Below are 13000 nucleotides of genomic sequence, written 5' to 3'. Positions count from 1 at the left end.
TGACTCTCTCCTAACAAAAGGGGGACAGTTCCCTTTTGTCTGAGGCTTCTGAGGGGCGTGTCCAGGCTGTCTGCTGCTACAGTGGCCTAGGGGGCAGGAGGGGGGGTGCCTGAAGTGTTTCTGAAGGACCCAGAGCAACCCTAATGGGGAAAGTACCCTAATAGGGTAGAGAGCATCTGCCCTCTCTCCCCTAGTACAGTTTGTCTGAATGCCCGGCAGCCCTCCGGGAAGGCTAGGGCTGGGGAGCCAGCAGCCCTGCCCTGCAGACAGAAGGAGAGCAAGGCCTACGGGTCCCAGCTCACCTTCAAGGTTACAGCCCCAGTATAGGGAAGGACAGTTGATGATCACTCTCCCCCAACGGGCTCTTTGTGAATCCCCGAGGCCTCTAGACACTCCTCTGCTCCCCATCCAGATCTCTGGGCTCCCCCTTGGACCTCTGACCCCTTCCCCTCTCCCTGCACCTCACCAGGTTCCCTTAATGTCTTGATGCCCTTCCCGTGCCATCTCCCAGCTGTGGGACTGTTGCCGCCCCCATATCTGGCTGTGCCACCCAGCCTCAGAGTCAACCCATGCAGAGCACATCTCTTCCACCACTGCCGTGGTCTATGAGAGGGAACATGCCAGCTTTTGCCAGGAGGCTCACGTTGGCCATTTTCTGTTCAGTGTCTAATATTTAGCATAATCAGAATACCAGAAAGACACCCCCATGCCAATTACGAAGTCACTTGCAGTTTTTATGGCCTCATCTTGACTTTAGAAAGTCAAATTGCTTCCTCAAGATGGGGAGGCAGGACTTGGTACCTTGTATTGCTATGCTCACGTCTCTGGCTGCTTGGACCAAAGCTGGTTACTAATAGGACGTGAATTATTGAACACCTGAGAGTCCTGTGGGTGACAGCACCTGCCTCCTGCACCGTCACTTCCGTCTCTCTCAGGCTCAGCCTTGGGCTCACCTCACTGGAATGACCATTCTGGGTGCGGGGTTCCACCTGCAGGGCAGCGGCAGCACCTCTCCCATTGTCAGGGCACAGCACTGGCCCAGAGCGGGAGGTAGTTTTGACACAGCCCAGGCACTCTTCCCGAGAACCTGGGCGCAGACTGAATGGAAAGGCCCCACAATGCAGGGGTTGGAGGGGAAGAAAGGGGTGAATGAGCAGTGACCTTTTTTCCTTTGCCAGCTGAGGGCTGGGCCCTGGGAGAGGGTTCTAGCAGGATCAGGTTGCTGTCTCTGTCTGTGTTACCGTCCTTCTGTCCTGCTTTTCCTTTCGTTTTGTACCTGGCTCCTCTGCACTGCTTTCTCCAGGCCTTAAGGCTTGGCTGCTCAATAGTCCTAACTGAAGGGGTCCTCCAAAGACTTGGGGCCTTCTTCCCCAGTACTCAGCCTCCTTATCAGCTGGGAAGAAAGCCCAAGCTAGAGATCTGGGGGCTTGGGGAGCTCTCCCCTGCTGCCACCTGGGTCCTGACTTAATCTCTTCAGGTGTCCCATCTTTCCTGCTAGAGCCTCTGCTTCTCCTGTGGTCCTGTCTTAGCTGTCTGCCTCTTTCATTCAGCGTCTCATTTTGTTTTTGCAGCTTGCACTTTACTTGGGGCCTTTTAGTCTGGATCGATTTGGGGGACAGGTCAGGTAACTAATCTGAGATCGAAAGGAGAGGGCAAAGCTAGAGAAGGCCAAGAATTAAACATTGGGATGGAGAGGGCAGGAGGTGTCAGAAACCAGTGCTTCTGTTGAGAGGTAGTGTCCATCTTTCCGCCTTTGTCACTTCTCCCAGTGCTGGCTGTTGTGTTTGTGGCTGCGTACAGTGCTTGTCAGCACAGTGCTGTGACAGGAGGCTATTTTAATAAACTGTTGCAGCCTCGCGAGTAGAGCTGCATTGCGTTGGCATCCCCCGTCACCACTAATGGAGTTGTGCGTGGCTGGGTGTGGGCCGAGGACGGCTGCCGAGCCTGCTGGGGGTGGGAAGAAGGGGAGGAGGTTGGGGTGCTGCTCCCACCTCCAAAGGTTGGCCACACCCTGGGCGCCCAGTCCCTGCCCTGGAAGTGCTGCTGGCATGGGCACTTTCTGAGCTCTCTTTCTTCTTATTTCTATTCATAGCACTGCAGGCTCTGTGTATGGCCGGAGAGAAAACTTCCACTCGCCCCTGTGTGCTCCATAAATTAAAAAAAAAAAAAAAAAGAAAAGAGCTAGAACCAGAAAAAGAGAGAGCAAGACCCAAAAAGAGAGTGTGCGGGCCGAGAGAAAGACTGAAACCAAAACACAGAGAGAAGGCGCAGCTGCTTTCCCCAAGGCCTTCTGGGGCTCCCGCCCGCCAGCCCGCCCGGAGTCAGGCCTTTATTTATTTATTTTTCTGGTTTAAAAAAAAATTCCGCATCTTCCTCAATCCTAGCCCCCCCACCGTACCCCACCCCCGAATTTGCTGGGTGACTGCTGCCAAATGGACCCGAGTGGAAGCCTGGAATGAAAAATTCATAACTGCTGGACTTTGCTTGTTCATTAGACGTGAACTTGTCGATTGGGCAAATTGTTTTTGGTCTCCAACTGCCGGGGGCTCTCCCTACCCTCCCGCTCTCCCGGCTCCCTCCTCCCCTTGCGAGCAGCCATTGGCTACTTGCGGAGGTCTCTCAGCCAAATAGGTGGATCCTTCGCTCGCTGGCGCTCTCTCTCTTTCTCTCCCTCTCTCCCTCTCTCCCTCTCGCTCTCTCTCTCTCTCTCCCTCCCTCCCTCTCTCGTTCCCTCCCTTCCTTTCTCCCTCTCCCTCCCTCCCCCTTTTTTTTTTTTTTTACTGGCTTGGCAAGAGCAAATGGATGGGGATTGAGCATGAAAGGGGAGAGAGAGGGAGTTTGAGAGAGAGAAAAGGAGCAACAAAACCCCCAAAAGCCAGCACATACACTCGCGCGCACACACTCATGCACCCTCACACACACTCGCGCGCGCGCGCGCGCGCACACACACACACACACACACCCCCATCCCATCCCATCCACGTCCTCCTCGGATCCTCGGTCTCTCCCTCCCCCTTTCCTCCCTCCCTCGCTCCCTCTCTCTTCTGCACGCGTCTGCCAGCAACGGTCTGCAGCCGGTCAGAACTCGTCCTTTTCCCCGGGAATCTGCGAGCTCCCCCTTTTCCTCCGATCTGGCGGAGGGAGGCAGCTCGAAGTTTACACCCCTGTGCCGCTGCCAAAGCCGAAAGCCTTTTTCTTCAGCTGCCGCTTTTTTCTCTCCTGGTTTTTGTTTTTGTTTTTGTTTTGCACGGGGGTGGGGCAGGGTGCGTTGTTGTGGGAAAGGGGAATGGTGGGAGGTTGGTTTTGATTTTTAAATTTTGCATATTTTTGTTTTCTTTTTTTTAAACTGAAAGAGGATGCACAGGGGGAAAAATTGAAAAAAAATTTATGTTGGCTTTTGTTTACCTGGCGTGTGTGTGGCAACCAGTTCGCTCCCTCTCTGCTTGCTATCCCTGACCTTTCTTTCTTTTTGCTCCTTTTCAAAAAAAATATTAATTTCCCCCTTCTGTGCAATGGAGCGTGGGGGGGTGGAGGGGGAAGGGTTTGAGAATCCACCCAAGCCCGGCCCCTATTCCCCAGAACACCAATAATAACCCCCTTTAAAACATTTACCTTCCTCCCCTGCTCCTCCTCCTCCCCTCCCCCACCCGCCCCCAACTCACAACTCTGTTGAGTCCAGAATCTCAGAATCGAGCGTTGGGCTTGGCCGGGTGCTTCAGATCAATGGTAATTATTTAATTTTTTCCAGTTTTATTTTTGTAAACAGAAATCAATTATTTAACTTCAAAACAAGCAAAAAAAAAAAAAAACCCCAAACCGAGAGCCCAGCCCTCTGTCACCTGAGTGGGAAAGAGGGTGAAGGGGTCGTGGGAGGCTGGGGAAGGGACCGCAAGCCGACCCGGTAGCTTTAACCCTAATGTGGCCGAGACAACCACCTTGTTTGTGCTAACATGAAGTGTTTTGTTCATTATTACTGTGATTAACATTAGTATCGGTGTTGATAACAAAGCTGAAATCACATATTTAGGATTTAGGTCTGATTAAAAAATGCTGGGGTGGATGTTCCAACTGTATCAGGAGAAAAGAAAATGAAAACAGCCTGAGGAGAGGGAACCCAGAGCCGGTTCCTTGATTGCTCGTGGATGTCATCCCAGTCTTCTGGGGCAGCCAGAGCGGGCCAGTGTCTGGACAGGGACAGGAAGCGGCCCCGCGGCCCCTCGTGAGCCTTCATGGGGAGTCTGTGCAGACGAACGCAGCGCGGGTGCGCTGACACGAGTTCACGGCCGCGATCGAACATGGAGATGTCATGGGCGCAACAGAGCCTGGCGGGGAGACCAGCAGAGTGTGTGTGTGTGGACGGCAGTGTTGTCTGTGTGCGCGCGCGTGTGTGTGAGTGAGGGAGAGAGAGGGAGAGAGAGAATAGGTGTGTGGACAGGCTCCTGGTGCCTCTGTCTGGCTGCTGAGGCTGAGATGGGAGCAAGCGGCTGGCGAAGCTGGCGGTGGCTTCAAACCACACTTTTGTAGAACAATCGCAAGAGAAAATTGTTGGGGGGAGGGAGGAGGAGGAGAAGGCGGTTTTCTTCGTGCCCCCCCTTCTAACGCTGCTTTTCTCCTTCTCTCTTTCCCCCTCATCCCGTCTTCCCCTCCTCCCGTCCTCCCTCGCCCCGCATGCTCCCGGCTTGCCGCCTGCAGGATGAGTTCCACCCGTTCATCGAGGCGCTGCTGCCTCACGTCCGCGCCTTCTCCTACACCTGGTTCAACCTGCAGGCGCGAAAGCGCAAGTACTTCAAGAAGCACGAGAAACGGATGTCGAAAGACGAGGAGCGGGCGGTGAAGGACGAGCTGCTGGGCGAGAAGCCTGAGATCAAGCAGAAGTGGGCATCCCGGCTGCTGGCCAAGCTGCGCAAGGACATCCGGCCCGAGTTCCGAGAGGACTTTGTGCTGACCATCACGGGCAAGAAGCCCCCCTGCTGCGTGCTCTCCAACCCCGACCAGAAAGGCAAGATCCGGCGGATTGACTGCCTGCGCCAGGCCGACAAGGTGTGGCGGCTGGACCTGGTCATGGTGATTTTGTTTAAGGGGATCCCCCTGGAAAGTACTGATGGGGAGCGGCTCTACAAGTCGCCCCAGTGCTCGAACCCCGGCCTGTGCGTCCAGCCACATCACATTGGAGTCACAATCAAAGAACTGGATCTTTATCTGGCTTACTTTGTCCACACTCCGGGTAGGTTGCTCTCAGCCTTTCTCCCCCCATTTGATTTTCCTTGCTGGGATTTGTTCTATTTATTGTTCCTCTTATTGTAAAGGATAACATGCCGAGGGCCTAGCCAGTGTGCCCTGGCTCTCGGCTCTCCACACTCATCACATTCTCTCTTCCCTTCCCTGTCTCCCTCTACCCTCTCTGTTCTCCCTTAGTAGCTCCCTTGACATGGTACCCACTTTGTACGTCTCCATCTTTGGAGGACTTGTTGGTCCGAAAGATACTGCAGTCTTAGGAGGCGGCCAGGATCTCTCCATCCATGACGGTGAGAGTTTGAGGCTGACAGAAAGATCAATCTTTGCTCTCATTTGAAATGAGTCAGAGGAAGGATCCGAGAGTAGGTGCTAGCTTTCCTGAGGCTTCACAAGTCCCAGGAAAAGCTGGATTTGGCACCAGCCGGGTGGGCAGCAGTTCGGTGGAGAGAGGGGCATGTGAAATCCCCTCAGAGGAGACTGAACAAACAGAAAAGAGGAGAAGAGGCAGCCAGCCGTGGGCAGGTTCTGGGCCCCAGATGCCCAGTTGGGAGCTGTATTGCCTGGGATTGGGATTTGAAAAGCTTGAAAGTAATTTGATTTCAGAGAGAGAGAGAGAGAGAGAGAGAGAGAGAGAACAAGCAGGGGATCCCTTGGGCTTCTCTCCCCCTCACCTTGGTTGACCAAAGTGGCGAGACTCCAGGATGCCAAGACCCTAGGATGGGTGCCTAGACCGAACCAGTCTACTGGAGAACAGGCCTAGTGGGAGCAGTTGCTGTGGAAGAGGTCTAAAACAAACAAAACCTTTAAAACCTCCTTTCTCTTTTGTCTTCTAAGTAGTTTTACTTCTCAGCTTTGCTTTTCCAGCCTTACCCTGCATTTTGGGTCGGTCTGGCTTAGTTCTCTTCCTTTGGTCCTTTTTATTTTCCCCCCTCTCCTTTCCCTTTTTATAATTTCTTTCTGCTTTTGTTTTCTTACAAATTGAAACAGAGATGGCTGGTTAATTTTTAGCCTCCACTCAGCTACGCCCAATTTACTGCCGCCTTTGAAACCTAAACGGGCAGCACTCTGTGATTAAGCAAGGCAGAAGTGTTTACATTATGCCCAACCAACTTGTAATGAGAGGGCTACCAAACCTTTCTCTGTGTGTGTGTGTGTGTGTGTGTGTGTGTGTGTGTTTCCCTTATTTCCCTTCTTCTTTATGCGAATGTAAGAGAATGTGGCTTCTTGTCAACTCTCACAAATGTTCTTCCTGTGAGTGTGTCTCTGTGTCTTCCTGTCCATTCACAAAAAAGAAAAGTGACTCACAATTACTGTGGTCACCCCCTTGCCCCTTGGGAAGTTGGGAATGATACAATTGGACCCAGAAATAAAATCTGGGGGGGTTGCTTTCACAGACATAATTTCTCTCTCTGCGAGCGAACACCAAAGGTGTATATTGGAGAGCTCTAGGGAGGAAAAAGTGGCATTTCGGGTCTCTCCTGGTGTTCCTTCTCTTCCATTCTGTTCTAAGAGGTGGACACTACCCCAGGCCCTGCTTACCTCCGTGGCTCTTTCAGGGCCTGTGTCTGTGACTGTCATCACCCCTCATACAAAAGGTCCAGGGGCGGCCACTCCTTCCTCCCTCAGCTTTGATATTTTTTCCCTTCATCATTTATCTTTTTAGACGAGACTAATAGGGAAAAGTTACCCTTCATTCTCTTGTCAGGAGGGTGTGCCCTGGGGCTATTGGAGGAGCCTGGGGACTGTTGGAACCCAGAGCTGGCCAGGGTGTCCATCAGATAGTACCCAGGAGGGGATTCTGCACCTTCTGGTTTTAGAACTCAGAGTTCAAGAACGTCTGTGACAAAAATCCGTACTTGTCTTCCTCCTCCCCCTCTGTCTGGGTCCTGTATCTGAGTGGCTTCCCTGGCCTCTTATTGTAGGCCAGGTTCTTGGCCGCTGCCGGTGTGGGGCTGAGGTAGGAGGAAGTGAGTGTGATGAAGGGCATGGTTTTCTGGCTGGCCTCCTGGGTCCTGAACTGACCAGGCAGGTGTCAGGGAAGCAATGTCCCCAGCTCCCCACTAATGAGATCACTCACCCAGGAATATGAGTGAATTCATACCCTCGCTCACATGGCCAAGGCCACCTCTTGTCCCGGCTAAGGCTGATCGCTGCACTGCAGAAGAGAGAACTGAGGAAATGCTTTCTATAACTCAGGCCCCAGACTCCACATAGTGTCACTGAGTGTACGAGTTTTCTTGCTGGGATTGCTGGAATTTCAGTGTGCTTTTCCAGAGAAAATGTGGGAGCGTTGGCATGGCCCTATGCTTGTTCCTCTTTGCACTGGGCGGAGGTCTTTTGATGGTGTCATGTAGGCATAGCGTCCTTCTTCCTTCCATAGCCATCCGGTTTGCTAGAAAATGTCTTCTGGCTGAGCCATCCCATGACATTGATTCTTGGCGTAGCCTTCCCAGAGCCCAGGCCCTCTGAATATCCCCAGCAGGGCAGCCACTTGTGCCTTTTCCCAGGCTAAGTGGGGCAGGGGCTGGGGTGGCTGGAACTCAGGTAAGAGCAGCTTTGGACTCTGACAGGGTTAGTTTTTGCATCCTTAAAGCTGGAGGCTAAGGCAGGAAGATCACAAGTTCGAGCCCAGTGTTGGCAACTTGGCAGTTTACCAAGGCACTGTCTCAAAATAGAAAGGGCTGAGGTGTAGTTCAGTGCAAAGGCACTGAGTTTGATTTTCAATATTGAAAACAAAACAAAAAGAAACAGAAGCGTTAGGTCTGGGCTGAGCTGGTGGTGCTGGGCTTGATGATAGCCTGATCTGGTAGTGAATGTGCAGAGGTGGCTTTGCTCCCAGCTGCCATTGTCACTCATAGCCCTCACAGACCCTTGTTATGACCCAGGGAAGGTTTTAAGAGATGACACAGTTTGGAGGAGTAAAGGGTGGTATACGTATAGCTTTGAGAGCTCTGCTCCCAGAATGCAGAATCCTGACCTCCTGTCCAGGAAAGAATCTCAGCTTGCGTCTCTTTGCCTTTTGGAAGGGAAGTTGAGGCAGGGCAGAGTAGTGAGTCCTGCCACAGACAGACAGGAGGACAGCCATTTCCTGGTGACGTCCTTCCATCCAAAAGCAGTGTCCCAGGGCAGGTGGCGGGGCAGGGAGAGCGGGAGTGGGCGGCAGGGGCCTCTGCTTGTGTGAGCCTGGGCAGCTAAGCAGGACTGGAAGTGATGCTAGGCCGTCTCCAGAGCTCCTGCAGATCTTCCCTGACCCTAGACTCTGGTCCTGGGAAATCCAGAAAAAGCCAAAACTGATGAAATGTGTGGCTGAACGGAGCTGTCAGCTTCTCCCCGTCAGTCCCTCCAGTGGGCCCTCCATGGAAGGCCCATCAAGCCTAGGCATTCTTGGGTAAAGGAAGGTAGCTTCCTCCTTTACCCAAACTTTTTGGGATGGAGACCCCCTCACTCCCATCACTAGTGCAACAGTCCCCAACTCAGGGCCAGTCTCCATTCACCTGTCCCCACTTTCCCAGCACTGGGTTGTCTAGAAGAAGTCCAGGCATCATAGCCTTTTCTTGATAAACATTCCTGTGCACATCTCTGAAGATAAGGGCTCTTGAAGAACTGAACCAAATACCACTATCACGCCCACAGAAAAGGCAGTGATTTCCCTCCCTCCCTTCCCTTCTTTTTCTTTTTTTCTTTCTTTTTCCTTCCCTTTCCTCTTCCTTCCTTCCCTCCCCTTCCCTCTCCTGCTTCCCTCCCTCTCTTCTCTCTTCTCTCCTCCCTTCCTTCTCGCCTGCCTGCCTACCTGCTTGCCTGCAAGATGAGGTTTCTGTGTGCTCAGACTGGTTTCAAACTCCTGGGCACTAGTGACCCTGTCACCTCACCTTTATGAGCAGCTGGGACCTCAGGCCTGCCCCGCTGCTCCTGGCTAACAGTTTCCCTGGTACCATAAGATACAGTTTCTGTGATAATCACCCAGCGTTGGCTTATCATTTGTCTGAATCAGGATCCACATAAGGCTGTTGATGCATTGCGATGGTCGGTCTATCTCTAGGTTGTGGTCATTGGCATTGGCGTCGTGGCCACTGCTGTCGTCATTTTTCTCTTCCTCAGTGTTGATTTCTCTTCTGACAGTTTTTGTAGTTGCTGCTACTGGAGAGCCAGGTCGTTTGTCCTGCACTTTCCCTATCCAGCTCTGCAGGGTGTGCTGCCCTGAGTGGAGATTTTCCAGGGTTGGGGTAGCTGGACCTGGCCTTACCTGTCACAGGAAATAGGTTAGTGCCTGGGAGTTTGTCTAAGGAATCCTTTTCAAGTGTGAAGTTGCTCTTCTGGTTTCAGCTCTCTGCACCCAGGCCCGGGTCTTTCTTGGCAGCGGGCACTGTTTCTCAGATCCAAGGGAGGGCTCTTGTGTGCATTCTTTCCCAGTGGTGGAGGGCATCATTTGGCTGCATCTGCCCTGCCAAGATGGGCGATACCAGTAAGTCCTCCCAAGCCTCTGCTGGATGCCTTGCCCATCTGGTATCTCCGGTGTGACATTGGTGTTCAGGAGAGGCCGCAGGAGTGCAGCTACCCTCTCGTGGACCCCCTTCGTGGACCCTGTGCCGCCATGCCCATCCTCTCCTTTTTCAAGGTCCAGAAATGCCACTGGTCCGTGTCTTTGAGGCAGCGCCATCTGGTGCCAGGGCTGGCAAAGACTGTAGAGCCCAGGATCCTGATTAGTGAAATGAACAAAATGTTTGGATTCTCTTTTAACCCAATGCATGGTCCCCTTCAGAATGTCCTGGAAGTGATGCTGCTACTGTTCAAAGGTCAGCACTGGCGACTGTAACATTCTTGTGGCCCTCTAGCTCAGAGGAGGGCTTGCAGGATAGCACCAACCCAGAGGTACAGACTAGCTGGTAGCAAACAGGCAAAAAAACAGCAGCTGTGACAATGATGACTTTAGAGGGCTCAGCGTATCTCCCTATCATCTTTACCTGTTGATCTGATTTTTTTTTTTTTTTTGGTACCGGGCATTGAACTGGGGTCCTTGCGGAACCACTGAGGCAGACAGCGGAACCACTGAGCTAAGTCCCTGGCCCTTGATCTGATTTTTGTCTTAAGCTGCACCCCAGGTGCCAGCTGATTTTTCTGTGACACAGCAGTCTTTCAACGGAAGGCAACTCTCATTTGTCCCTTCTATTCCTATCCCCAGGAAGTCATCTCCTCTCCAGGCCCACGTCTCTAGTCTGCCTCCCATATGTGATGCAGCTCACATGCCCTTGCCATTTGGGTCACCACCTCCTGGAGGCCCTCTGGCTTGTCCTGGCACAAGGACTTCTCAAACTGGAGTATATAGAATTGAACACAGACGCTCTAAGCACAACTAGATCCCAGCCGACCACGGGGGCGCCATCATTTGCAGGGCCTTCCGGCTGTGCACCATGCGGGGCCCACGGCAGAATGAAAGCTCAGAGCTCCTTGTTCTCAGTTATTAGGAACATGGCAACAGGGTGTTAAACCAACCGAGTGCCGGGCCTGCACAACTGTGGAGGTCGCATGTTTGTGAAGCCAGCCGGGGATGCCTGTGCTTCCACCTTCTTCGTCTGTTAGTGAGACTGGGTGGTGTGGCAGGCTGAAGAGGCTCAGGCAGGACTCTTGAGGAGACAGCCCCCACCCTTAAGGGGACAGTAAGACTGCCCTGGCCCGTCGTCAGACTCCCATCTGTCATGCTGTCCACCCACCCAGTCCATAGTCCCTGCTGCCTGCACACATGGGGTCTTGGTGGAACGCTTGCTCTGCTGGCCGAAGGGGAGGCTGTAGCACGAGGAGGAAAAAGTCGCCCTTGTCTAAGTTGAGCCATGGTGCAAACGGTGAATGGGCCAGAGCCGGCTGGGTGGCCAAGCCCATAATTACAGCATAGTGACCAGCCATGCTTCTGGCTGGCCTAGGGGAAGTGGGACACTGCAGCAGGAGAGCTGCTGTTCAGAAGTGCACAAGGGCTCCCAGAGGGTTTGGTTTACTCTCTGGCACAGAGGATGGAGAAATTCCTTTATCCGTGAAGTACGCACTTAGTGACCCTCCCACGGGCAAGGCTACCTGGACCTCTAAGAAGGAGCAAATCTTTCACGTGCCCCACAGGCTGTGGGAGGAGGCTGGGTGATGGCTTCTAGAAAGCTCCATCCTGTGGGCAGGAACCTGCGGGAGCCATGGTGCAGGGAGGCCAGGCTCTCCGGTGTCCTCCGAGGAAGGGGAAGAGGGAGGCAAGTGGGACCTTGTCTGCTCTAGTGTCAAAGAAACTTGGGGCCAGAGGAGGAGAGGTCAGAGGGGCAGCGAGGCCGGCACTACTTTTTCACTCTGTTCTGGTGTCCTTCACAGCTGGGCAGAGGGGGCCAGTGCAGCGTCCCCCTTTCTGCCTCGAGAAGGTGGCCGCCTCCCCCCCCCTTTCTTTTTGCCTGCCCCCCTCTCAGGAGCCGCCACGCTTCAGTTATTTTATCCTTCAGTGTCCGATTCAGAAGTCTTTTCAAAGGCCCCAGCCGTGTCAGCGCGGTGCTCGTACAAAAGGCCTCTTTGATTTCTTGTTTGTTTTCATTTGCCAGTGGAGGGGGAGGGGGGCAGGAGAGAAAGAGCTTCTGGGTTTTAAAATTTTTATTTGGGTTGCTTCATTCTCAGAGGAGTTGGCTCCCTGGAACTCCTTTCTTAGTTGAAGGCGTGGAGACAAGCAGCTTTCTGGGAGCAGCGGGGGCTGCGGGCAGGAGGAGCGCCCCCAGAGAGGCTCGAGGAGGTTTGGGATGTAGCTGTTGATCCATGGTATAAATGTTGATCCGGCAGTTCTTCTGTGATGAACCTGAGGGTGAGGAGGCTCAGGTCAGAGCTTGCAGCTGGGGTAGAGAAGAGCTTGGTGCCGAGTGACAGTACCACTTGTGTCTGCAGAGAACTTGTCACAACCATGGACTGGAGTGGTTGTGAACTTCACTTTGCTATTTTCCCATTTTTGCCCCAGATTCTACCCTATACTTCTCAGTCGGCTGCAAAGGGGAAAGGGTCGTTCTAGCCTACACTCATCTTGGAGATTCTTGGAGCCTTGGATCTAGGCTGGTGCTTGGCTTGGTGCCCCACGGAAGGGAGCAAGGGAGCAGAGAGGTGAGAGACCTACCTAGCTATCGGCCGGGTGTCACGATGGAATGATGCCCAAGGCCTCAGGCCTGTCCCCGGATAGGACTCCAGGAAGGCTGTCACTGCCGAGGGCCCTGGCTAAAGGGAGACCGAGGGCCATCCCTTCCTGCGGCCTGGGACAGCAGATACCCAGACCAGTGCCTGCTGGGTGCATACCTGAGGGCCACTCAGCCACACCAGTGAGACACCCTGCTGGTTACAGGAACCAAAGCCCGATTGTCAGGGCGCAGAAGAGAGCGGCAGAGACGGAGGCTTGGGCAGGTGGTCACGGGCATCAGCAACAGGGACGTGTGCCCACTGGGTGAGGGGGGGGTTCTACAAGGCCTGGTTGGCAGACGGGAGGAGGAGGCTGGGGGGCTGAGAGATAGATAAATATAGCTGATGGCATTTCTGATGATAGGTTTTTCTTGGCACTGAGGGCACCGTGGAAAACAGCACGACAAACGCCTGGCCCTGCAGGCCGCCGTCGCCATTTTAAGCATGCTTGAGCCGAAGGGTTGTTGGCATTAGAACAGGGTCCCAGAAGGCGGAGAGGCTGGGGCGGGGAGGTTTGGCTGGACTGGGTTTACCCTCGGGTGTCTGGGCTCTTTACTTTGTCTACATGGGCACTCATACTGATTTCCTG

General features: G+C 53.5%; 1 protein-coding gene across 7 annotated transcripts in view; it reads left to right on the top strand.

Moving 5' to 3' along the window:
• Positions 1-3336: 3336 nt before the first annotated feature.
• Nfix (nuclear factor I X) overlaps positions 3337-13000 on the top strand; it is a 66161-nt gene continuing 56497 nt past the window's right edge. For 4 of the 7 annotated variants that reach the window (XM_010613389.2, XM_019205919.2, XM_010613391.2 and 1 more), the window contains exons 1-2: positions 4279-4346; positions 4693-5224. In XM_010613389.2, the coding sequence (XP_010611691.1) occupies positions 4296-4346; positions 4693-5224 (583 nt within the window). In that variant the 5' untranslated portion in view covers positions 4279-4295. Of the gene's footprint in view, positions 3727-4278; positions 4347-4630; positions 5225-13000 lie in introns of those variants that run through there. The other 3 variants (XM_010613388.2, XM_010613387.2, XM_033757599.1) reach the window with 3 other exon arrangements.

The sequence above is a fragment of the Fukomys damarensis genome, unplaced genomic scaffold (genome assembly GCF_012274545.1).
Source record: "Fukomys damarensis isolate Sample0158 unplaced genomic scaffold, DMR_v1.0_HiC HiC_scaffold_30, whole genome shotgun sequence".
NCBI classification, from domain to species: Eukaryota; Metazoa; Chordata; class Mammalia; order Rodentia; family Bathyergidae; genus Fukomys; species Fukomys damarensis.
This window is presented reverse-complemented; position numbering and strand designations above follow the sequence as displayed.